The sequence below is a fragment of the Hemiscyllium ocellatum genome, chromosome 15 (assembly GCF_020745735.1).
Source record: "Hemiscyllium ocellatum isolate sHemOce1 chromosome 15, sHemOce1.pat.X.cur, whole genome shotgun sequence".
NCBI classification, from domain to species: domain Eukaryota; kingdom Metazoa; phylum Chordata; class Chondrichthyes; order Orectolobiformes; family Hemiscylliidae; genus Hemiscyllium; species Hemiscyllium ocellatum.
The window spans coordinates 54,648,937-54,672,435 of NC_083415.1; the positions used below are offsets into that span (position 1 = coordinate 54,648,937).

At 46.2% G+C, this 23,499-nt stretch overlaps 1 protein-coding gene across 1 annotated transcript in view; it reads left to right on the forward strand.

Annotated features, from left to right (window-relative positions):
- Positions 1-23,499, forward strand: part of plcg1 (phospholipase C, gamma 1) — a 178,018-nt gene that overhangs the window by 109,171 nt on the left and 45,348 nt on the right. The window contains exons 16-20 of the mRNA XM_060836480.1: positions 3,098-3,285; positions 5,020-5,220; positions 13,885-14,004; positions 15,748-15,928; positions 19,513-19,590. Coding sequence (XP_060692463.1) covers positions 3,098-3,285; positions 5,020-5,220; positions 13,885-14,004; positions 15,748-15,928; positions 19,513-19,590 — 768 coding nt within the window. The remainder of the gene's footprint in view (positions 1-3,097; positions 3,286-5,019; positions 5,221-13,884; positions 14,005-15,747; positions 15,929-19,512; positions 19,591-23,499) is intronic.

A 23,499-nucleotide genomic window follows, 5' to 3' on the forward strand; every position in this document is an offset into this window, starting at 1 on the left:
TCCCCACAGAGTGCAGGATGTGCAAGCCATTGGCCCGAACTCCCCAGACATAACTACCGAGAACATGGACCATTGCTTTTACTTTACCCTTCCTCCTACTTAAGTATAGATGAGAAAAATCTTATGTCAGACAAATAGCCAGATCTTTTAACTCTATCAAGCAAAAACAAAATAGTTTTGAAGTTCTAAAATATTGATGACCTCTGTCAGGTTTTAAGCTGTACATCTCTGATCCATAGCCTTCACAATCAATAAGATATAAAGCAAAAGGATGTCTGGTCTGCAATTTATTTTGAACAGACAGGTCTTGCTGACATGTGTTTTATCCACTTCCCTTCACACTTGTCAACACCTGATGCATAAAAGATCTTCCTGGTTGTGTATTTTTCTATGAAGAAGTGTTATAACCCACTAGTGTGCAAGTCTTTTTACTTCTTTCACAATTCGTTGGCCCACATTCACCAATTAACAAAAGTATCAAATAGAACAGGTGGTAAATGTTCTAATCAGTTATCACCAAGAGTTAACGAAAAGTTTAACTCTCCAAGAAACAAAGGGTAGATAACATATAGGTGCCAATCAGAAAGACACAGTTGTGCAAAACATTATTTCATGAATATTCTTTCATCTGTCTGCTGGTTTTCGAATAAACTGAAGGTTTAATCACAGGAAGTAATCTCTTATGATAACAAAGACTTAAACCTCACAAAACTTGTAAGAAAAATTGTTAACCTTACCTGATGCACGCTTCAGTAAATTTCTTAAGGTAATCCTTCCAAATTCAGAGTAAAGATGTGTAACTCTCCCCCAATTTTCACATCCGGGTACTCTTGCTTCCTGGATCCATTTACAAATCAGTACAAATAAGGCCATGGCAGATTGACCTACATGCAATAAAATTTCAAATATCGTACGCCTCTGTTTGGATGAGTAGCCACATCCAATTCAAGGCGATGGACTGTGAAGTTATTGAGCATATTGATGTAAGAAGTCAGGAGGTGTTGGAGGTTTTGGTGGATTTAGCATCTCCAAGTCCTGATGAGTTGAACCCAGTCTGTCGTGAGAAAAGAGGGAGGACATTACAGGGGACTTGAGTCAACTTTTTAAATTGTCTCTGACCACAGGAGAGGTGCCAGAGGAATGGAGCACAGCTAATGTGGTTCCACTTTACAAGAAAGGTGTTAGAGATAGACCAGGGAACTATAAACTAGTGAATCTAACATCGGTGGTGAGGAAAAGATTAGAGAAAATAGTGAAGGAAAAAAATTTCTATTTTAAGAGGCAAGATTTGATCAGGGATCGTCAGCATGGCTTTGTCAGAGGGAGGTCATGCCTAACAAATCTGGTTGAAGTTTTTGAGGAGGTGACCAAGAGGAACCTCAATTATCTGAAGGACACAGGCGAGGAGTATTTCACTCGGTTAATCGATGCCGGTTAATATACTTGGCCACGCATTGGGACCTTGCGATCTTGCTCAGATTTTCCGAAATTTGGTTAATCGAGTGCTGGATAATCAGCAAGGAAATTGTCGAGATTCCATATGGGAAACTAATCAAGATGGTATAAGTTCACTGGATCAGGGTATCTAGGCATGTTGGATCCAAAACTGGCTTAGTGGCAGGCAACACAGGATGGTGGTAGAAGGCTGTTTGTATAACTGGAGCCTGATTTGTGGTGGTGTACAATAGGGATTAGTGCTGTGCCCCTTCTTATTTGTGATATACATAAATGATGTAAATGAGAATGTGGGGAGATGATAAGTTTGTGTAAGACACAAAGATTGGCCAGGCGGTTGATAGTGAGGAGGTAGGTATTAAGTTACAGGAGAAGATAAACAAATTGGTCAGATGGACAGATCAGTGACAGATGGAATTTAACTCTAATTGTTTGCAAAGTGATGCACTTTGAAAAAAGGAAACCCCCAAGGATTTATTCAATATATGGCAGGATAATAGGAAGCTCAGATGCCTGTCCACAAATCCCTGAAGGCAGCAGCGCAGGTTAATAGGGGAAGTAAGAAGGCATACAGGAAGCTTGCCTTTATCATTTGTGGCATAGATGATAAGAGCAGGGAGTTTATAGTGGAGCTGTACAGAACTTTGATTAGGCCACAGCTAGAGTACAGTGTGCAATCTGGTCCCCACATTATAGGAAGGATTGATTAGATTACATTCCTTACAGTGTAGAAACAGGTCCTTCGGTCCAACAAGTCCACACTGACCCTCCGAAGAGTAACCCACCCAGACCCATTTCCCTTTGATTAATGCATCTAACACTATGGGAAATTTAATTCACTTGACCTGCATATCTTTGGATTGTGGGAGGAAACCAGAGCACCCGGAGGAAACCCACACAGACACTGGGAGGATGTGCATACTCCACACAAACAATCACCCAATGAATTGAACCTGGGTCCCTGGCGCCGTGAGGCAGCAGTGCTAACCACTGAGCCACCATGCTAGATGTGATTACAATGGAGGGGATGCAGAAGCAATTCACCAGATGTTGCCCGGGATGGGGCATGTCAGCGATGAAGAGAGGCTGGTTAAGCTCAGGTTGTTTTCTTTGGAACAGAGAGGTTTGAGGGAGATCTGATAGAGGTGTATAGGATAGTGAGAGACATGGACAGGGTGGATAGGAAGCAGCTGTTCCCCTTAGCTGAAGAGTCAATAACAATTTTAAAGTCAAAGGCAGGAGATTTTGAAGGGATCTAAGGAAAATATTTTTCAGCCAGAGGATAGAGGGGGTTTGGAATGCTCAGCCTGGGAGTGGAGTTGAGGTGGGAAACCACACATCTTTTAAAATGAACTTGGATGAGCACTCGAAGTACCAACAACATTCGAGGCTCTGGGCCTAGTGTGGGAAAGTGGGACTGGTGTAGGTAGTAGTGTACTTTTGGTGGTACCGTCTCTGCGGGCCAAAGGGTCTCTTTACTGTAGAATTCTACAATGTAACTTGTCTGCTGGAGAGGGGAGGGATTGGGTGGGTGAGATAACCCCATGAATCCTCCTTCCCTCCACCAATGCCTGTATAAATGAGTATAAGGATGGCGTGTGATTTGCCACCTCCCTAGTACTAATATTCTTCAATGTTCTAGCCGAGTAGTGGCACTGACCTTCATGTGACAGAGAAGTGGTTCCACGGGAAACTTGGTGCAGGCCGTGACGGGAGGCAAATCGCAGAGAAGCTTCTCGCTGAGTACTGCATTGAAACCGGGGCTCCCAACGGCTCCTTTCTGGTGCGTGAGAGTGAAACCTTTGTGGGGGACTACACACTCTCATTCTGGTAAGTCCTGACCATATCTGTATACCTTAGATGGGATGAGATATACTAGAGGTGGATTAGTGGTGTGTAGGATGGTACAAAGTATAATATATCAGAGATAGTTGAGAATATGGAATGGTTCCAGGGGAGCTATATGGTACATTAGAGATAGTTACAAGGGGTGTGAAACTAATGGAGGAATACTATACTGGGAATGGGTTAATGGAATGCCATCATGTCAGATGATTTGGAGAAGTTTATATTTGAAGGTGACTGTCTTATGAGGAGAGGTTGAAAAGATTAGGCATGTATTCATTAGAATATGGAAGAATGAGAGGCCACTTTATTGAGACATGCAAGATTCTTAGAGGGTTTAACAGGGTAGGTGCAGAAAGATTGTTTCGCCTGATGCAACAGTCCAGGACCAGAGGGCAGAATTTCAAAATATGGGAACCACACATTTAAGACACAGATGTGGTGACATCTCTACAGTAGTAACTCTGTGGAATTCTTTACCAGGCAGGACCATTAAGTATCTTCAAGGCTGTTATTGGCGAATTTTTAATCTGCAATAGAATCAAGGCTTATGAGGAAAGGCAGGGAAATGGAGTTTAGGATTTTCAGATCTGCCTCCATGGCGTTGAATAGTAGAGCAGACCCGATGGGCTGAATGGCCTATGTTTGCTCTTATGTCTTATGAACTTATGGTTTATCTAATGTTCTTCACCTCATTGTGCTGCTGAAGAATATTCACCAAGTCACCTGAAGTAAGGAAAACATTCACTTTAGTTAAGAAACATTTTTATGGCTTCATCTGACCAGAAGGCTGCAAGATTATGTGACATTACATTGCTTCCTGTGAGATTGTATGTTGTTTTATTAGCATATCACAGTCATACTTAATCCCTATTACTACACCTCCTCCTAAGTCTTGAATTCTATCCATTGTGTTACAGTTTATGGGACAGTTGTAATATCGTTAAGGTTTATTGTGAATTATGAAATATAGGAATGGCAAGAAATGGGGCAGAAGTTTACAAGGCAGATGGTTCAGACCCACCAGATAAAAAGTCAGCGAGAAGCCAACAGCCAAAGGCCATTCAGCTCTGTAGTTCAGTTATGCAAAGCCACCTTCGCCTGGTCATTATAACAGTCCCTGCAGTGCTCGAGCCTCTCAATGGATGGTGCTGACATTGCAGGCAAGTCCAGGAAGGGTGGTTGATGGATCCCAGAGTGAGGTAAGTCAGTGCACAAGGGCAGTCTGCGACTCTAAGGAGTAGGGTGAGGCTGTGTTTTAATGACCATGTGGCTAGGAAGGAAGGGGAGAGGTGCTCTCCCGGTGCGGTGTCTCAATCGACAAGCAGCAGTCTCCAACGATAGACTCGCTCACTTGCTTCCCCCTGAAAGAACAAGCTGCCGAGTTCCACCCAATTTTCCTAACACTTTTAGAGTGTGTGCAGGGTAATACCATGGGCAATAGAGTTTGAACAAAATTAACTATCCCTCACCTACTCACATATGGTGAGGAGCTGGTATCTTTGATGTTATAGGGATGAGCTCAGGGTTGGCATGGGTAGAGTAACCCACCCTATTGCACATGCTCCGAACTGCCCACCGAAGGCACAACCAACATGGGTATCTGGTTATTTGGTTTCTATTTTGTCATTGCCTCCAGACTGGGACGTTTTTAATCCCTGGTGAACTTCACCTGTAGCTTATTGAACAGAAATGAATGTATTTTTCCGGTCTTTTCAGGCGTTCTGGAAAGGTGCAGCACTGCCGGATCCATTCCCGCCAGGAAGCTGGTAATCCCAAATTCTACCTAACAGACAACCTAGTGTTTGACAGTCTCTACGCCTTGATAACACACTATCAACAGGTGCCACTCCGCTGCAATGAGTTTGAGATGCGGCTGACGGAACCCGTGCCTCAGACTAATGCACATGAAAGCAAAGAGTAAGTATGCAGCAGACCCTCCAGTAAACTGGGAGCAAGCAGGGGACTGTGTTCAGGGCTCCAGGCATTCGGCTGCAGGAAGGAACGAGCGCCCAATTGAAATTGCAGCTGGTGTTTGAAAAGGAGCTAGAGGGGAAGGGAGGGGGTGGCAGTGAGGGGGAGGGGGTGGCAGTGGGGGGAGGGAGGGGGTGGCAGTGAGGGGGAGGGAGGGGGTGGCAGTGAGGGGGAGGGAGGGGGTGACAGCGAGGGAGAGGGAGACAGTGACAGCGAGGGAGAGGGAGGATGTGACAGCGAGGGAGAGGGAGATGGTGACAGCGAGGGAGAGGGAGGTGGTGACAGCGAGGGAGAGGGAGGTGGTGACAGCGAGGGAGAGGGAGGATGTGACACCGAGGGAGAGGGAGATGGTGACACCGAGGGAGAGGGAGGATGTGACAGCGAGGGAGAGGGAGATGGTGACAGCGAGGGAGAGGGAGATGGTGACACCGAGGGAGAGGGAGGATGTGACACCGAGGGAGAGGGAGGATGTGACACCGAGGGAGAGGGAGGATGTGACAGCGAGGGAGAGGGAGATGGTGACAGCGAGGGAGAGGGAGATGGTGACAGCGAGGGAGAGGGAGATGGTGACAGCGAGGGAGGGGGAGGTGGTGACAGCGAGGGAGAGGGAGGTGGTGACAGCGAGGGAGAGGGGAAGGTGACAGCGAGGGAGAGGGGAAGGTGACAGCGAGGGAGAGCGAAGTTGTGACAGCGAGGGAGAGGGGAAGGTGACGGCGAGGGAAAGGGGAAGGTGACAGCGAGGGAAAGGGGAAGGTGACAGCGAGGGAGAGGGAGGTGGTGACAGCGAGGGAGAGGGAGGTTGTGACAGCGAGGGAGAGGGAGATGGTGACAGCGAGGGAGAGGGAGATGGTGACAGCGAGGGAGAGGGAGATGGTGACAGCGAGGGAGAGGGGAAGGTGACAGCGAGGGAGAGGGAGGATGTGACAGCGAGGGAGAGGGAGGATGTGACAGCGAGGGAGAGGGAGGATGTGACAGCGAGGGAGAGGGAGATGGTGACAGCGAGGGAGAGGGAGGTGGTGACAGCGAGGGAGGGGGAGGTGGTGACAGCGAGGGAGAGGGAGGTGGTGACAGCGAGGGAGAGGGGAAGGTGACGGCGAGGGAGAGGGAGGTTGTGACAGCGAGGGAGAGGGGAAGGTGACAGCGAGGGAGAGGGGAAGGTGACAGCGAGGGAGAGGGGAAGGTGACAGCGAGGGAGAGCGAGGTTGTGACAGCGAGGGAGAGGGGAAGGTGACGGCGAGGGAGAGGGGAAGGTGACAGCGAGGGAGAGGGGAAGGTGACAGCGAGGGAGAGGGAGGTGGTGACAGCGAGGGAGAGGGAGGTTGTGACAGCGAGAGAGAGAGGAAGGTGACAGCGAGGGAGAGGGAGGTGGCAACACCGAGGGAGAGGGAGGTGGCGACAGCGAGGGAGAGGGAGAAGGTGACAGCGAGGGAGAGGGGAAGGTGACAGTGAATGAAATGGTGATAGTGAGGGAGATGTTGATAGTGAGGGAGAAGGAGGTGGTGACAGTGAGGGGGAGGGCAGTGGTGATAGCGAGAGAAAGTGAGATGGAGATAGTGAGGGAGAGGGAGGCAGCGAGGGTGATGGTGACAGAGAGGAAGAGGGAGATGGTAGTGATGAGTGAGCAGGGCACCATCATTGGAGAGTGTGTGCTCTGGGAAGGCCTAACTGAGTGTGTGGAAAGTAAATGACTATCTGGATTCTGACCCTGTAGCACAGCAGTAATCGGTGTTGGAGTTTGCTGTTGAGAGAACTGGAACAGGAGCACGTAGCGTCACTGCAGCACTGCCAGCTGAGAACAGATCTGAGAATTTGGCATTAGGCTGGTGATCGGACCCTGTTGTGCTCTGTTGGAAGATACCACCATCAGAGGATTCATGGAGAGAGTCCTTGCACGATTTGGTCCTTGAATGGGACGTCTATTGTACCTTTGGCCTCTGCTCTACTTATATCCTGTCTTTCCTGGTGTGTTCTCTGCAGACTGCAAATCTCTTATTTCACTTCAGTCCAAAAAGTGGCACCCAGTTATCTCTGTGTGAACGAAGCAGTTTTCTGCTGGTGCCAGTGATGGGTACTGCTAGTTTTTTGCAGAATTTACTGTAGAATGAATCTCGAAAGGAGCACCTGTCCTCTGCTGTTGACAGATCAGTCCAACAGGCAACTTAGGTTCATTTTGTAATCGCTTCTTACACAACCTGCTGCTTTATTGGTCCGAGTATTGAGTACAGGATTTGGGAGGTCAGACCATGACCTGGAGGAAGAGCGCGTCATCTTCCACCTAGGAACCCTCCAACCACAAGGGATGAATGCAAATTTCTCCAGCTTTCTCATTTCCCCTCCCCCCCACCTTTTCTCAATCCCAACCCTCAGACTCAGCACCGATGTCTTGACCCGCAATCTTCTTCCCGACTCTACACACTCCATCTGTCCTGTATGATTCTATTGTGATTATTTGTTATTCATGTGTGGGATATGGACATCAGTGGCTAGGCCAGCATTTATTGTCTGTCACTGGTTGTCCCCGAGAAGGTGGTGAGCTACCTTCTTGAACCGCTGCAGATTGACACACAATGTAATTAGGGAGGGAATTCCAAGAGTTTGACCCAGTGACAGTTAAGGAACTGTGATATATTTCCAAGTCAGGATGGTGAGGGGCTTGGATGGGAACTTGAAGGAGGTGGTGTTCTTATATATCTGCTGCCCTTGTCCTTCTAGATGGAAGTGGCTATGGGTTTGGAAGGTACAGAAAATCTTAGGTGATTTTCTGAACATTACTAGACTTAGAGACAAGATAAAATAATATACCAGAGTCCTTAGAACGAGAGACAGTTGCAGAACCCATCAACTGTTAACAAAAGGATGTAAAGATACCTTACCATGGTAACCAATGCCCGGACTGGGTTAAACACTCAGTGGACAGCTGGGGACGAGTTGTGGAGTGTAAGCACAGCAATGCTTAAATTTGTATTTGTCTTTGAAACAAATGCTAGGAACAAAATGAGCAGGTCATTTTAATGTTTCCCAATGATGACCTTTCATTTGATTGTTAGTGGAAAAATATGCTGGAATTGGAGGGACTCCTGAACAGGTTCTCCAGGCTAATACCAGGGATGGAGTGATTGACCTGGGGAGAGAGGTTGAGGAGGTTGAGACCATACTCTGAATTTATCAGAATAAGAAGCAATATTATTGACACATAGAAGAGACTTTACGGGGTAGGTGTGGAAGTCTAGGACCAGATGACATACAGGCAGTCCCCAATTTACAAATGTCTAACTTAGCTCATACTTAGAGTCATAGGGATGTACAGCATGGAAACAGACCCTTTGGTCCAACCCGTCCATGCTGACCAGATATCCCAACCCAATCTAGTCCCACCTGCCAGCATCCATATCCTTCCAAACCCTTCCTATTCATATATTCATCCAAACTCTTAAATGTTACAATTGTACCAGCCTCCACCACTTCCTCTGGCAGCTCATTCCATACACGTACCACCCTCTGCGTGAAAAGGTTGTCCCTTAGGTCTCTTTTATATCTTTCCCCTCTCACCCTAAACCTATGCCCTCCAGTTCTGGACTCCCCAACCCCAGGGAAAAGACTTTGTCTATTTATCCTATCCATGCCCCACAAAATTTTGTAAACCTCTATAAGGTCACCCCTCACCCTCCGATACTCCAGGAAAACAGCCCCAGCCTGTTCAGCCTCTCCCTGTAGCTCAGATCCTCCAACCCTGGCAACATCCATATAAATCTTTTCTGAACCCTTTCAAGTTTCACAACATCTTTCCGATAGGAAGGAGACCAGAATTGCACGCAATATTCCAATAGTGGCCTAACCAATGTCCTGTACAGCCGCAGCATGACCTCCCAATTCCTGTACTCAATACTCTGACCAATAAAGGAAAGCATACCAAACGTCGTCTTCACTATCTTATCTACCTGCGACTCCACTTTCAAGGAGCTATGAACCTGCACTCCAAGGTCTCTTTGTTCAGCAACACTCCCTAGGAGATAAATCCTCAGGACCTGATCAGGTGTACCCGAGAACTCTGCGGGAAGCTAGAGAAGTGATTGCTGGGCCTCTTGCTGAGATATTTGTATCATCGATAGTCACAGGTGAGGTGCCGGAAGACTGGAGATTGGCTAATGTGGTGCCACTGTTTAAGAAAGGTGGTAAGGACAAGCCAGGGAACTATAGACCGGTGAGCCTGACCTTGGTGGTGGGCAAGCTGTTGGAGGGACTCCTGAGGGACAGGATGTACATGTATTTGGAAAGGCAAGGACTGATTTGGGATAGTCAACATGGCTTTATGCATGGGAAATCATGTCTCACAAACTTGATTGAGTTTTTTGAAGAAGTAACAGAGAAGATTGATCAGGGTGGAGCAGTAAATGTGATCTATATGGACTTCAGTAAGGCATTCGACAAGGTTCCCCATGGGAGACTGGCTAGTAAGGTTGGATCTCATGAAATACAGGGAGAACTAGCCATTTGGATACAGAACTGGCTCAAAGGTAGAAGACAGAGGTTGGTAATGGAGGGTTGTTTTTCAGACTGGAGGCCTGTGACCAGCGGAATGCCACAAGACCCTCTACTTTTTGTCATTTACATAAATGATTTGGATGCGAACATAAGAGGTACAGTTAGTAAGTTTGCAGATGACACCAAAATTGTCAATTGTCAATTGGACAGTGAAGAGGGTTACTTCAGATTACAACAGGATCTTGACCAGATGGGCTAATGGGCTGACAAGTGGCAGATGGAGTTTAATTCAGGTAAAATGCGATGTGCTGCATTTTGGGAAAGCAAATCTTAGCAGAACTTATACACTTAATGGTAAGGTCCTAGGGAGTGTTGCTGAAAATCATACTTGCAAACAGGATCCCTTTAAAGACCCAACATGCAAACATGTGCTTGTACATAAAAATGGATATTATATATTGCACTGTGTTGTGCTCTGACTTGTATACAAAGTGACATATGAAAGTACTCGAGTGGAACCCATTCATAACCTGGGGACTGTCTCTAATCTCAGAATAGGTGTCATCCAGTTGAAACAAATTAAGAGTAGTTTCTTCTCTCAAAGGGCAGTGACTCTGGCATTCTTTACAGTAGAGGGCTCTATTCACGTCTGACACAGATTTTTAATCGAGTAAGGAATCAAGAGTCATTGGAGCAAGGCAGAAAATGGATTTGAGAATGATCAGATCAGCCATGAATGGCAGAGCAGAATCAATGAGTGGAATGGCCCACTTTGGCCCCAATACTTCAGTGTTTATAATGAGGTCAGCCAGGGGGACCTCATAAGAGTAATAGTTCCTGACTGGGGCTGTTAACCTGATCTAATCAGGGAACCCTGGCTGACAGATAAGAACAGAAGATTCAGAGGTTCTGTTCACCCTGAGAGCTGGCTCTGGTAATTCGAGTGCCTGGGGAATCCGAATCAGGGATTTTTGATAAGGGTAAGACGTCTGGCAGAGAGAGGCATGTGACTTTGGTTTAGCCCTTAATGCGATGCTGAGAGACCGTTTAGTATGTGGAATTAATTAATGTAACCTTGCAAAAACGGTTACTAGCTGAAGCCCAGCAGGACTTCAAACAGGTGCTACAACTGGCTTAATCATTGGAAAATTTGGCAAAGGGAGCATGGGAATCACAGAGTATTCCGATGGAAATGGACATCCTCACCAGTTTGACTGAGCTTGGGGAACACCACTTAATTGAAGGCAATTGCAGCGCCTCACTCAAGATATATCCCGAACAGAGTGACTCTAGGTCAGCCCACAGCAAAACCCCAAAACAAAGCCAATTCTCGGCCAAGTGGTTAACATTTTCTTCATTATCCGGGCCAGTAAGCCATTGCAGTTGCTGCTGGTATGCAGACTTGACAGCAAAAGGTTCCCACTAGACCTAAACTGAGTAAGAAAACCCATAGGCCAGTATCCAGGAGAGTGCACACCTCAGTTAAGGAACAGTTAAATTGCTTAGCAACATCCAAATCAGAACCAATCAAAATAAACATCTGGTTAAATGGTCACTCAGTTCCAATGGAGGTTGATCCGGCATGGCTGTTTTGGTGTTAGCAGAACTGGATTTTAACAAAATTCACTCTGGATTCCAACCTTTAAGTTTATGTGAGACATTGCCTAGACTGGGAACCGAAACTGGGGAATCCATACAGATTAAGGATGCAACTTTGGTTCTGGTCTCATATGAGTAACTGGTTCAGTTACTGCTGATTGTGGTAGGCCCAAGCTATTTGGGGCGAAATTGGTGAAGAAAACTTCACCTCGATTGATTCAACGTTTTTCGATTAGGAAATGGCTGCCTGTGTGAAGTCCTAATTAAACATCAAGAAGTTTTTCAGAAAGGTCTAGAGACGATCAAAGGAGCCAAGGCCACCTTACATCTTGACCAGGAAGCAATTCCTTGATTCTGCAAGGCCTGCCCAGTGCCATTTGGCTCCCAGGTGAAAGTAGAGGCAGAAATCAGAAGGCTGGAAAACGAAGGATTAGCAAACCAGTCAGGAGGCACGGTGGCTCAGTGGTTAGGGCTACTGCCTCACAGTGCCAGGGACCTGGATTCAATTCCTGCCTCGGGCGACTGTGTGGAGTTTGCACATTCTCCCCGTGTCTGCGTGGGTTTTCTCTGGGTGCTCTGGTTTCCTCCCACAATCCAAAGATGTGCTGGTCAGGTGAATTGGCCATGCTAAATTGCCCATAGTGTTAGGTCAGGGGTAAATATAGGGGAATGGGTCAGGGTGGGTTACTCTGCAGAGGTTCGGTGTGGACTTGTTGGGCCAAAGGTCCTGTTTCCATACTGTAGAGAATCTAATCTAATCTAATCAGACAAGTTTGTGGAAAGGGCAGCACCAGTCGTACTGAGTGTGAAGTCGGTTCACCTTTCTGAGGATTTCAAACAAATGGTAAACCACTTCTTGCAGCTAGATAAAAGCCCAATCACACTCAGTAGAGGACAGGATATCAATATGAGTTGCAGCATGAGTTCCAGATACTGGCAGAACTCCACTGAGGTCATCTAGGTGTTTCCAAAATGAAGCTATGTCTGATGACCAGGATTGGACGCAGACAACACAGTATTGGTAAGCCAATATCCCGAGTGCCGACAGATAAAAATTATCACCAGCAGCTCCCCTACGTCCGTGGGAATAGCTCGGTAAACTCTGGACTCTTGTTACATTTCGACTGTGCAGGTCCTTTCATAAGCTCAATACTCTCAGTCATTGTGGATGCCCACTCAGAATGGCTGGATGTGCACAGAGTTCATTTGGCAAACACTGGGATGCTGATAGAAAAGCTGTGCTCATCTTTTGCAGTACATAGGCTGCTGGAAGTTTTGATCACAGATAGCCATGGCCTTCCAGTGGGGATTTGAGTATTTCCTAAAGTCGAATGGTGCTCATCATATAAGGAGTGCTCCATACCATCCTTCATCCAATGATCTGGCAGAGACAGCAGTCCAACCCTTAAAGAAACAGCCTACAGCTTCACAGTCCCAGTTCCTGTTGATTATAGAAGCAGCCCTCATGCAACGACAGGGATAGCTCCAGCGGAGTTGCTAATGGGGAGAAGATTTCACACTGAGTTAAATCTGATCTTCCTGAACCTTGGTGAGAGGAGAGTGAAATAGTATCAGGAATATCAATGCTGGCTACAAGGCTTCATGAAGTGAGAGAGACAGTTTACTTCAGGGGATGAAGCTTGGTGTAGGAATCACGGGAATGACCCTGCATGAACAAGAGGCATGGCAGCCTGGGGTCAGGTCCAGTGATGTGTAACGTTTGGGTAGATGCAACAGGCACGTGGCCCATAGGAAAGCTGCAAACACACAAACAGCATGACACCAAAATGTGCCCAGCTCCTTGACAACCTTTTTGATTGTTCTGGACCCATGGGCTCACCCTCTCCATCAAAGTTGAAGATACCTCGAAATGTGAGATGGATACAGCGAATGTCACCACCTCAATGTCTTTGCTGCCTGAAGGGGAGAATGCATTTGTTTTGAAATGCTCTGGGCGCAAGAGATGAGCTACTATGCGTTATACACCGCCCATATCAGATGCAGGGTTGGAGGCACATGACCGGGTGCTAAAACACCCTAGGAAGAGCTACAAATAAAAGAACTGGCTATGTCCTTGGACTCAGAAGGGGGGCGGGGGCGTGTAGTGATTGTTGCAAGGTCAGCCAGGTGGGCCTCATAGAATATGAGTTCCCTGATTGGGGCTGTTAATCTGGTCCTATCAGGGAGCCCTGGCTGACAGATATAAACAGGAGTGTCAGAGGTTCTATTCACTCTGGGATCTTTATCAGTGTCAATAAAAGGTGACTTGGTCTCAGGATACCAGTCTCTGGGAGTTATTCAATCAACCTTGTGGTATTATCATTGACCTACAGTCCTGCTGAGAGTTTCCAGCATTTTCTGTCCTCATTTCAGATTCCCAGCATCTGTATTGTTTTTCTTTTGTTTGGGGTTGTCGTATGTGTTATGCTTTGATATTTACAGCCTGGGAAAATTAGCCTGGTCTTTAATGGTTAACGGACATCACTTCCACTGTACCATGTTTTACCAGCTTCACTCTTTCATACCCAGGTGGTACCATGCCAATCTATCACGATCAGAGGCGGAGCATATGCTAATGAGGGTGCCACGAGATGGAGCCTTCCTCGTTCGTAAACGGAACGAGCCCAATTCATACGCAATCTCCTTCCGGTAAGTGTTATTTGAATCGCATCCTGGGATGTGGGCAACACTGATGAAACCCTATTTGTTGATCATTCATCATTGCCCTGTGAACATTAAGTCTGGACAGGAGTCACCTCTAGTTTGGGTGTGACTGATTTCCTTCCCTGAAAGGCATTGATAAACCACGTGGGTTCCAATGACAACCTGGTGCTTCTCGGGCACATTTTCTGCAGTGCCAGGCCATAATACAGGTAGAGGATCCTTTATCCGAACATCCAAAAACCAAAAAGCTCCGAAATCCAAAGATTTTTTTCCTGAAGCTTTTTTCTCATTAACAAGGTTGTTTGGCGTGAAAACAGTTAACTCAAGTCGACACCCACTCGATGCGTGTCTCTCAGATGAGACATGGGGGGGCGTGTCCAAGCACCAACCGTCCTGTTCTTACTTAGAAGTCTGCTCCTCAGGTAACATTAGATTAGATTATATTACTTACAGTGTGGAAACAGGCCCTTCGGCCCAACAAGTCCACACCGACCCGCCGAAGCGCAACCCACCCATACCCCTACATTTACCCCTTACCTAACACTACGGACAATTTAGCATGGCCAATTCACCTGACCCGCACATCTTTGTGACTGTGGGAGGAAACCGGAGCACCCGGAGGAAACCCACGCAGACACGGGGAGAATGTGCAAACTCCACACAGTCAGTCGCCTGAGTTGGGAATTGAACCCGGGTCTCAGGCGCTGTGAGGCAGCAGTGCTAACCACTGTGCCACCGTGCCGCCCACTAACATTTTAAAAAATTTCACCATTAAACTGTCACTTATGCTGAAAACCAAAAAATTCCCAATTCCGAACTGCTGCAGAGCATTTTGGATAAAGGATCGTATACTGTATTCCCAATTGAGTGGATTCAGTTTACCGGCTAATTTATGTAGAACTGCATTGAGTATACAGCACAGAAACAAGCCATTTGGCCCAGTCAATTTATCTTGTTGTTTGTGCTCCTCTCCAGCCTTCTCCTATCTTTTCTCATCTACATCTACAATCATAATTATCAAATCCCTACAGTGCAGAAAGACGCCATTTGGCCCATCGAGTCCACACCAACCCTCTGAATACCACCCCACCCAGACCCAGCCACCCCCAAACCCCATGGCTGATCCATATGTCCCTGGACACTACGGGGCAATTTAGCATGACCAATCCACGTAACTTGCACATCTTTGGACTATGGGAGGAAACCCATACAGAGGGAGAATGTGCAAACTCCACACAGACAGTCGCCTGAGGCTGGACTTGACCCAGGACCTAGACAGGGGACAAAGCGTCTGCAACACAAATTCCCAGCTCGGCGAACAAAACCACAACAACGAGCACCCCAGCTACAAATCTTCTCACAAACTTTGACCAGGTCCTTGGTACTGTGAGGCAGCAGTGCTAACCACTCAGCCAACATGCCATCCATGTATTATCTATTCCCTTCTCCCTAATAGGATTCTCTAGTTGCCTCTTAAATGCATCTATATTGTTCACAACATTCTAAGTCTTTAGGAGTTCCATGTTCACAACACACATTAAGTCTACAAGTTTCTTCACTGCGACAAGGACTTACAATCTCTGGGGTGAATTCTCCAACTCTCAAAGCCCCCAGAACCAGTTAAGGGCAAGTGGGACCTCAGGTATACCTTGGATCCACAGCCTCGATCTCGAGAGATGACATTGCTAGGATGAAGCCTCTCCATCTCTTCCTGTCTTTTCCCAACAGCGCTGAAGGAAAGATCAAGCACTGTCGTGTTCAGCAGGAAGGTCAGGTCGTCATCCTGGGGAGTTCGGAGTTTGACAGCCTGGTTGATCTAGTCAGCTACTATGAAAAGAATCCGCTATACAGGAAGATGAAACTCCGTTACCCAATAAATGAGGAGACCTTGGAAAAGATTGGCACAGCGGTAAGTATGTACAGTCAGCTGGTAACCACTTTGAAGGAACAATGCCTTCATCGCTTGCATCTAATGTCCGTGCTGATCTGTCTGATTGGATACGGCACGGTGGCACAGTGGTTAGCACTGCTGCCTCACAGCGCCTAGAGACCCGGGTTCAGTTCCCGACTCAGGCGACTAACTGTGTGGAGTTTGCACGTTCTCCCCGTGTCTGCGTGGGTTTCCTCCGGGTGCTCCGGTTTCCTCCCACAGTCCAAAGATGTGCGGGACAGGTGAATTGGCCAGGATAAATTGCCCGTAGTGTTAGGTAATAGGGGTAAATGTAGGGGTATGGGTGGGTTGCGCTTCGGCAGGTCGTGTGGACTTGTTGGGCCGAAGGGCCTGTTTCCACACTGTAAGTAATCTAAAACTCTGATGCAATGTGTTTTTTACAATTTGAACAGCTAAAGGTCAGCTCTATAAAACCAATGACCAAGTTGAAGTCATGTGTATGTTTATTGGTGCCAATTACCTCAGTTGGCTGGGCGGATGGTTTGCAATGCAGGGCACACCAACCACCTGGATTTAATTTCAACACCAGCTGAGGTGACCAGAAAGGTCTCTGCTTCTCAATCTCTCTCACTGTCTGAACAGTGGTAACCCTCAGGTTAACACACCACCACACATCTCTCTATACTGAGAGAGAGCAGCCCCATAATCTGATATTGCTATCTTTTGAATCAGGTCAGTGATAATGAAATAAATTCTGACTTGGCCCTAATACCAATAAAGAACAACTCTTCAGAGAAAGAGAGATGTGGCATGAATTCATAAATAGAATTGAAGGTATATACCTGGATCCTAAATCCTCCAATTTTGGATAATCTTACAGATTCTTGTTTGTAATCCAAATTTTATTTGGGAACGGGTACATTACTTTGTTTCTGAGCAGTCTCCAGATCCCCTAGCTCGAAAGTCTGTAGCTTTTAGACTTCTTAAAGCTGGAACTGCTAGGCTGTGGCACGATGTGAATATTACTAGCCAGCCTCCATTACCTGCCCACCCCAATAATGCAGCAATACTGACGCCTTACCTCGACTATGGGGATTATTAATATTAAGTAGGGAAGGATTAACCACAATAAGTCTTCAGTAGAAGAAGCACATTGTTGAGCACATTCTCTCTCACATAAGACTACGAAAACAAGTTACATTAGCCTGAGACTGGTTAATTACATTAACACAAGAAACGTTATTGTTTCCTAACAGATAATAGGGCTGTAGGAACTGTCACAAAGATTAGATTAGATTAGATTACTTACAGTGTGGTAATAGGCCCTTCGGCCCAACAAGTCCACACTGCCCCGCCGAAGCGCAACCCACCCAGGTCCATTGCCCTACATTTACCCCTTCAACTAACATTACAGGCAATTTAGCATGGCCGATTCACCTAAAATGCACATTTTTGGACTGTGGGAGGAAACCCACGTAGACATGGGGAGAATGTGCAAACTCCACACAGACAGTCACCTGAGGCGGGAATTGAACCCGCCCTCTTGACCTGCAATCTTCTTCCCGACCTCTCCACCCCCACCCCCTCTCCGGCCTATCACCCTCACCCCCTTCCACCTATCGCATTCCCAACGCCCCTCCCCCAAATTCCCTCCCCCCTACCTTTTACCTCAGCCCGCTTGGCACACCAGCTTCATTCCTGAAGAAGGGCTTATGCCCAAAACGTCGATTCTCCTGCTCCTCGGATGCTACCTGGCCTGCTGTGTTTTTCCAGCACCACATTTTCAACTCCGATCAGACTAGTTTGGTACAGAGATGAAAAGGATTTTGAGAGGTCTTTTGTTTATATGTAAACAGATGAGACTTCAGGCCAGAGTGGTCATGTTTTAGAAGTGACCTGTATAAAGAAAGGGGAGTGGTCGGATCTCTACCTAGTTGAGCTGAGCAGTTTTCGTTCAGTTGTAAACTGGTTGGAAGTTCAACAGGGAGCTGTGCGGAAACTCTCTCTTTTCTGCCCTCCAACTTCAACCTGTAAGCATGTGTTCCATTTATACTGGGTTTTAAAGGGAGTTTGCTTATTTAGACTGTTGTGTATATTTAGAATAATTAAATCCAGTTGGATAGGCTGAGTTCTGTAGGGGTTCTTTATTCTGTTCTTTGTGTTTCCTTGTGTAATTTAGTGAAGAAATTTTTGTCTGTTTTAAAATCTAGTAGTCACCCTAGCTACCTCACTCTGGGTAATATTCACCGTACACTTACTGAAACAGATTGCAAAGTTAAGGTCTGAGCTGCCCGCTTAACAATGTTTTGAGTGGTCTGGCTTAGTCCATAACAGAACTAAGAGCCAAACAACTAGAACAACTGACTAGCTCCTCGCAGGTACTGATTTATAGATCAGTGAGTGAGCAGAGCTTCCAAGACAGAATCACTTTAGGCCCAATCTCTTACACAACATGAACCACGGTAGGTTCTGTGGTGATGGTGTCTCCACAGTCCTATTAGGTGAGGAATTCCTGGCCTCTGACTGAATGATATAAAGACAGGTGGATCCTGAAGGAGAGGTGTTCCACTGTTGCTTATTCACCTTGCCCATAGGAGAAAAACCAATCTTAACTATGGGTTCAGTCAGAGGTACCAACGCTTTACACTTCACCGTAGAAGAAAGACATGCCTCTATGTAGCACCTAGCTCAACCTCTGAACATGCCAATGCATTTGATAATCATTTTGAAATACAGCAACTGATGTAAAGTGGGAAGCATGGCAACTAAATACATGCACTGCTATGTCCCTGAAATAAGAATGAAACAAAGGCCAGAAGATCTATTTCAGTGAGTTGGTTGAGAAATAGATATCGACTGAGTTACCCTGCACCTCCTTGAATAAGTGGAATCTTCAATGTCTACCTTACAGGAAGACAGGGCCCTTACTTAAGCTGGGTTGTCCAACACTGCAGCACCTCCTCAGTACTGCACTGAAGTGCCAGCCTAGAGTTTGGTCTCAGGTCTCAGGTCTCTGGAATGGAAGTTCTGACCCAGGAAGCGGAAATGCTTCCCCCACGGGTACAATATGTTAAAATGAGTTGGGTTTGTTAGTGGAGTCCTGTCACTGTTGACTCATTTCCCCTTTGTATTTCAGCATTGAATATATCAGAGGGGAGATTGGGTGGGGGGGGGGGGAAGGTTGGGAAGCGGGGGTCGGGGCGGGGTGGGCGGGATGTGCAAAGAGGGAGGGAGGAAGTGAGGGGAGATAATGGAACAATACATTGCAAGCCTGAGACAGAACTGACCTGAACTTAGCAGGCAGCCCAGCGGAGTAAGAATCACCTGCAGTGAGCTGTAATCCTAACTTCGCAACCTCCTGATACATTGATGTATTTTTTGGTGGAACCAAAACTCTATCTCACCGACAACATGGCATTCAACATGGATGTAGATATTTTTGAACAGTACAAGAAAAGTCGGGCTGTAAGATGAGGATGAATTGTGAAAGATGTGCTGCATTTGTTCCACAGGTGCTTGGTTATTTTCCTACTGGCTGCAAGAAGTTCAATTAAAGCATAAAACTGGAACATGTTCACTTAATTTCTCCTTCCCTCTGTCAGGAACCAGATTATGGAGCCCTTTATGAAGGCCGGCAGCCAGGATTCTATGTCGAAGCTAACCAGATGCCTACGTTTAAGGTAAAGATTGAAAAATGCTTCCTGATCTTCAGTTAACAATAATTTGAGAGTATAAGTAATTCTGCATCTTGTTTGAGAAACTATAGTGCATAGCTTGTTCTAATACTAACAAACTGCAAGACCTCTGTAGAATTTGTTCTCAGTAGGGCACATATCTCCCATGTGTAGACATTCTCATTATATTCAAGGCTTTGGGTGTAAACTCCAATAATGTGGAAGGATCGGTGCTGGGTCCACTACTTTTCATCATTTATATAAATGATTTAGATATGAGCATAAGAGGTATAATTACTAAGTTTGCAGATGACACCAAAATTGGAGGTGTAGTGGACAGCAAAGAAGGTTACCTCAGATTACAATGGGATCCTGATCAGATGGACCAATGGGCTGAGAAATGGCAGATGGAGTTTAATTTAGATAAATGTGAAGTGCTACATTTTGGGTAAGCAAATCTTAGAAGGACTTATACACTTAATGCTAAGGTGCGAGGGAGTGTTGCTGAACAAAGAGACCTTGGGGTGCAGGTTCATAACCCCTTGAAAGTGGAATCGCAGGTAGATAGGCTAGTGAAGAAGGAGTTTGGTTTGCTTTCCTTTATTGGTCAGAGGATTGAGTGTAGGAGTTGGGAAGTCATTGTTGTGGCTGTACAGGACATTGGTTAGGCCAATGTTGGAATATTGTGTGCAATTCTGGCCTCCTTCCTATTGGAAGGATGTTTTGAAACTTGAAAGGGTTCAGAAAAGATTTACAAGGATGTTGCCAGAGTTGGAGGATTTGAGCTATTGGGAGAGGCTGAATAGGTTGGGGCTGTTTTCCCTGGACCATCGGAGGGTGAGGGGTGACCTTACAGAGATTTATAAAATCATGAGGGGCATGGATAGGATAAATAGACAAAGTCTTTTCCCTGGGGTGGGGAGTCCAGAACTAGAGGGCATAGGTTTAGGGTGAGAGGGGAAAGATATACAAGAAACCTAAGGGGCAACGTTTTCACACAGAGGATGGTGCATGTATGGAATGAGCTGCCAGTGGAAGTGGTGGAGGCTGGTACAATTGCAACATTTAAGAGGCATCTGAAAGGGTTTATGAATAGGAAGGGTTTAGAGGAATATGGACCAATTGCTGGCAAATGAGATTAGATTTAGTTGGGATATCTGGTTGTTATGGACCAGTTGGACCAAAGGGTCTGTTTCCGTTTTTATGACTCTCATTATCTTTGAACTGAGTGAGTTGCAAGGGTCTTTTCGGAGGGCAGTTAAGAGTCAACCTCATTGCTGTGGGAAGGAGTCACATGCAGGCCAGACCAGAAAAGGATGGGAGATTTCCTTCCTTGAAAGACATTAGCGTATCAGATGGGTTTTTATAACTATTGACAATGTCACTGATACATGTGAACTGCACTATCCCTGGATATTGAGCTTCTTAAGTGTTGCTATGATTGTGGTCATCTTGACTAGCATGGAGTTTTGCATTACATGCATGACTTGTGCCTTGTGGATCTGGGAAAGGCTTTATGTGGTGAATTGAGCAATGTTTTACAGATTATTCTTCCTCTGATCTACTATTGTAGACATAATGTTGTTAAGATGCTGGTTGGTGGTGATCTTCCCCCCTAGTTCCCATCTCGGTGGTGGGGAATCAACAATGCTGATGCCATTGAAGGTTATGCTGAGATAGTTAAGCTTCCTCTTGTTGGAGCTGCTCCTCACTTGGCACTTTTATGGCACAGAATCTTGTCAGCGGAAGCCTGGCATGTAAGCTATGGTGATGAGCATTGAGAAATTTAGAGTGGCTCAGTGGTTAGCACTGCTGCCTCACAATGCCAGGGACCCAGGTTCAATTCCCACCTCGGGCAACTGTCTGTGTGGAGTTTGCACATTCTCCCCGTGTCTGCGTGGGTTTCCTCAGGGTGCTCTGGTTTCCTCCCACAGTTCAAAGATGTGCAGGTTAGGTGAATTGATCATTCTAAATTGCCCGGAGTGTTAGGTGCATTAGTCAGGGGTAAATGTAGGGGAATGGATCTGGGTGGGTTGCTCTTCAGAGGGTCGGTGTGGACTTGTAGGGCTGAAGGGCCTGTTCCACACTGTAGGTAATCTAAACTAATCAGCAAACAACTCCACTCCTCAACTTGTCATGGAGGGAAGGCTATAGGTGAAGCAGCTGCAATTCGCTGGATCAAGGCCAGTTCCTGAGGATCCTCCTGTAATAATGTCCTGGAGTTCTGACACGCTGATTGTGACAACCAGAAATATCTTATTTTGTGTCAGGTGTGACCCCCATCCTTAAAGAGTTTTCACTTCAGTTCGAATTGATCCCAGTTTTCCGAGGCTCCTTGGTGGGACAGATGGACAAAGAGATGGGCAGCTTCTCCTGCCTCTGGTCTCTTCTCCATGTCAGGAATTCTTGCTTGATTAAATTATTGATGACTTTCTAACGATTTAATGATCATCAGGAGGAGTCTGGGTTAGGTTTCACAGTGGGTCACTTACATATTCCTTACTTTATGGACATGAGAGAAATTGAGGACTGCAGATGCGGGAGAGTCAGAGTCAGAAAGTGTGGGGCTGGAAAAGCACAGCCAGTCAGGCAGCATCCAAGGAGCAGGAAAGTTGACATTTCAGGCATAAGGCCTTCATGACACGTTCCTAATAAGAGTCTATGCCTGAAATGTTGTCTGTCCTGCTCCTATATCCTTAGACATCACACACAACTTCCCACTACTGTCCTTGATTGGCCCTAGTCTGATGAAGGGCCTATGCTCGAAACGTCGAATTCTCTATTCCTGAGATGCTGCCTAGCCTGCTGTGCTTTGACCAGCAACACATTTGCAGCTGGCCCTAGTCTAACTCTAGTCATGCTTGTATTCCTGATATACCTAAGGGTTTTCCTTGATCCTACTTGCCAACGACTTCTTATATCCCCTCCTGGCTCCTTACCTCTCTCTTTAGGCCTTTCCTGTCTAGTTTGTAACTCTCAAGTGCCCTAACTGAACCTCATATCTCATCCTAGTATAAGCCTTATACTTCCTCTTGACAAGAGATTCAACTTCCTTAGTAAACCACAGCTCCTTCACTCGACAACTTCCTCCCTGCCTGACAGGTACATACATCTCAAGGACATGCAGTAGCTTTTCCTTGAATAAGCTCCACATTTCAATTGTGCCCATCTCCTGCAATTTCTTTCCTCATCCTATACATCCTAAATGTTGTCTAAATCACATCATGATTGCCCTTCCCCAGTTATAACTCTTGTCCTGCAGTATATACTTACCTCTTTCCATCGTTAAAGTTAACGTAACTGAATTGTGGTCGCTATCATCAAAGTGCTCATCTACCTCCAAGTCTAACACCTGGCTGGGTTCATTACCCAGTACCAAATCCAAAGTGGCCTCGCCCCTTGTTGGCCTGTCTACATGCTGTGTCAGGAAGGCCTCCTGCACACATTGGACAAAAACTGACCCATCTGAAGTACTTGAACTATAGTATTCTCAGTCAATACAAGTATTTGGAAAGTACCCCATTACAACTACCCTGTCACTCTCCCTTCTATCCAGAATCATCTTTGCAATCCTTTCCTCTACATCTCTGGAACTATTTGGAGGCCTATAGACAATTCCCAACAGGGTGACCTCTCCTTTCTTGCTTCAAACCTCAGCCCATACTACCTCAATAGATGAGTCCTCAAATGTCCTATCTGCAGATGTAATACTGTCCTTGACTAACAATGCCACACCTCCCCCTCTTTTACTATCTTCTCTGTTCTTACTGAAACATCTAAATCTCAGAACCTGCAACAACCATTCCTGTCCCTGCTCTATCCATGTCTCAAAAATAGCTGCAACATTGAAGTCCCAGGTGCCAACCCATGCTGCAGGTTCACCTACCTTATTCTGGATACTCCTGGCATTGAAGT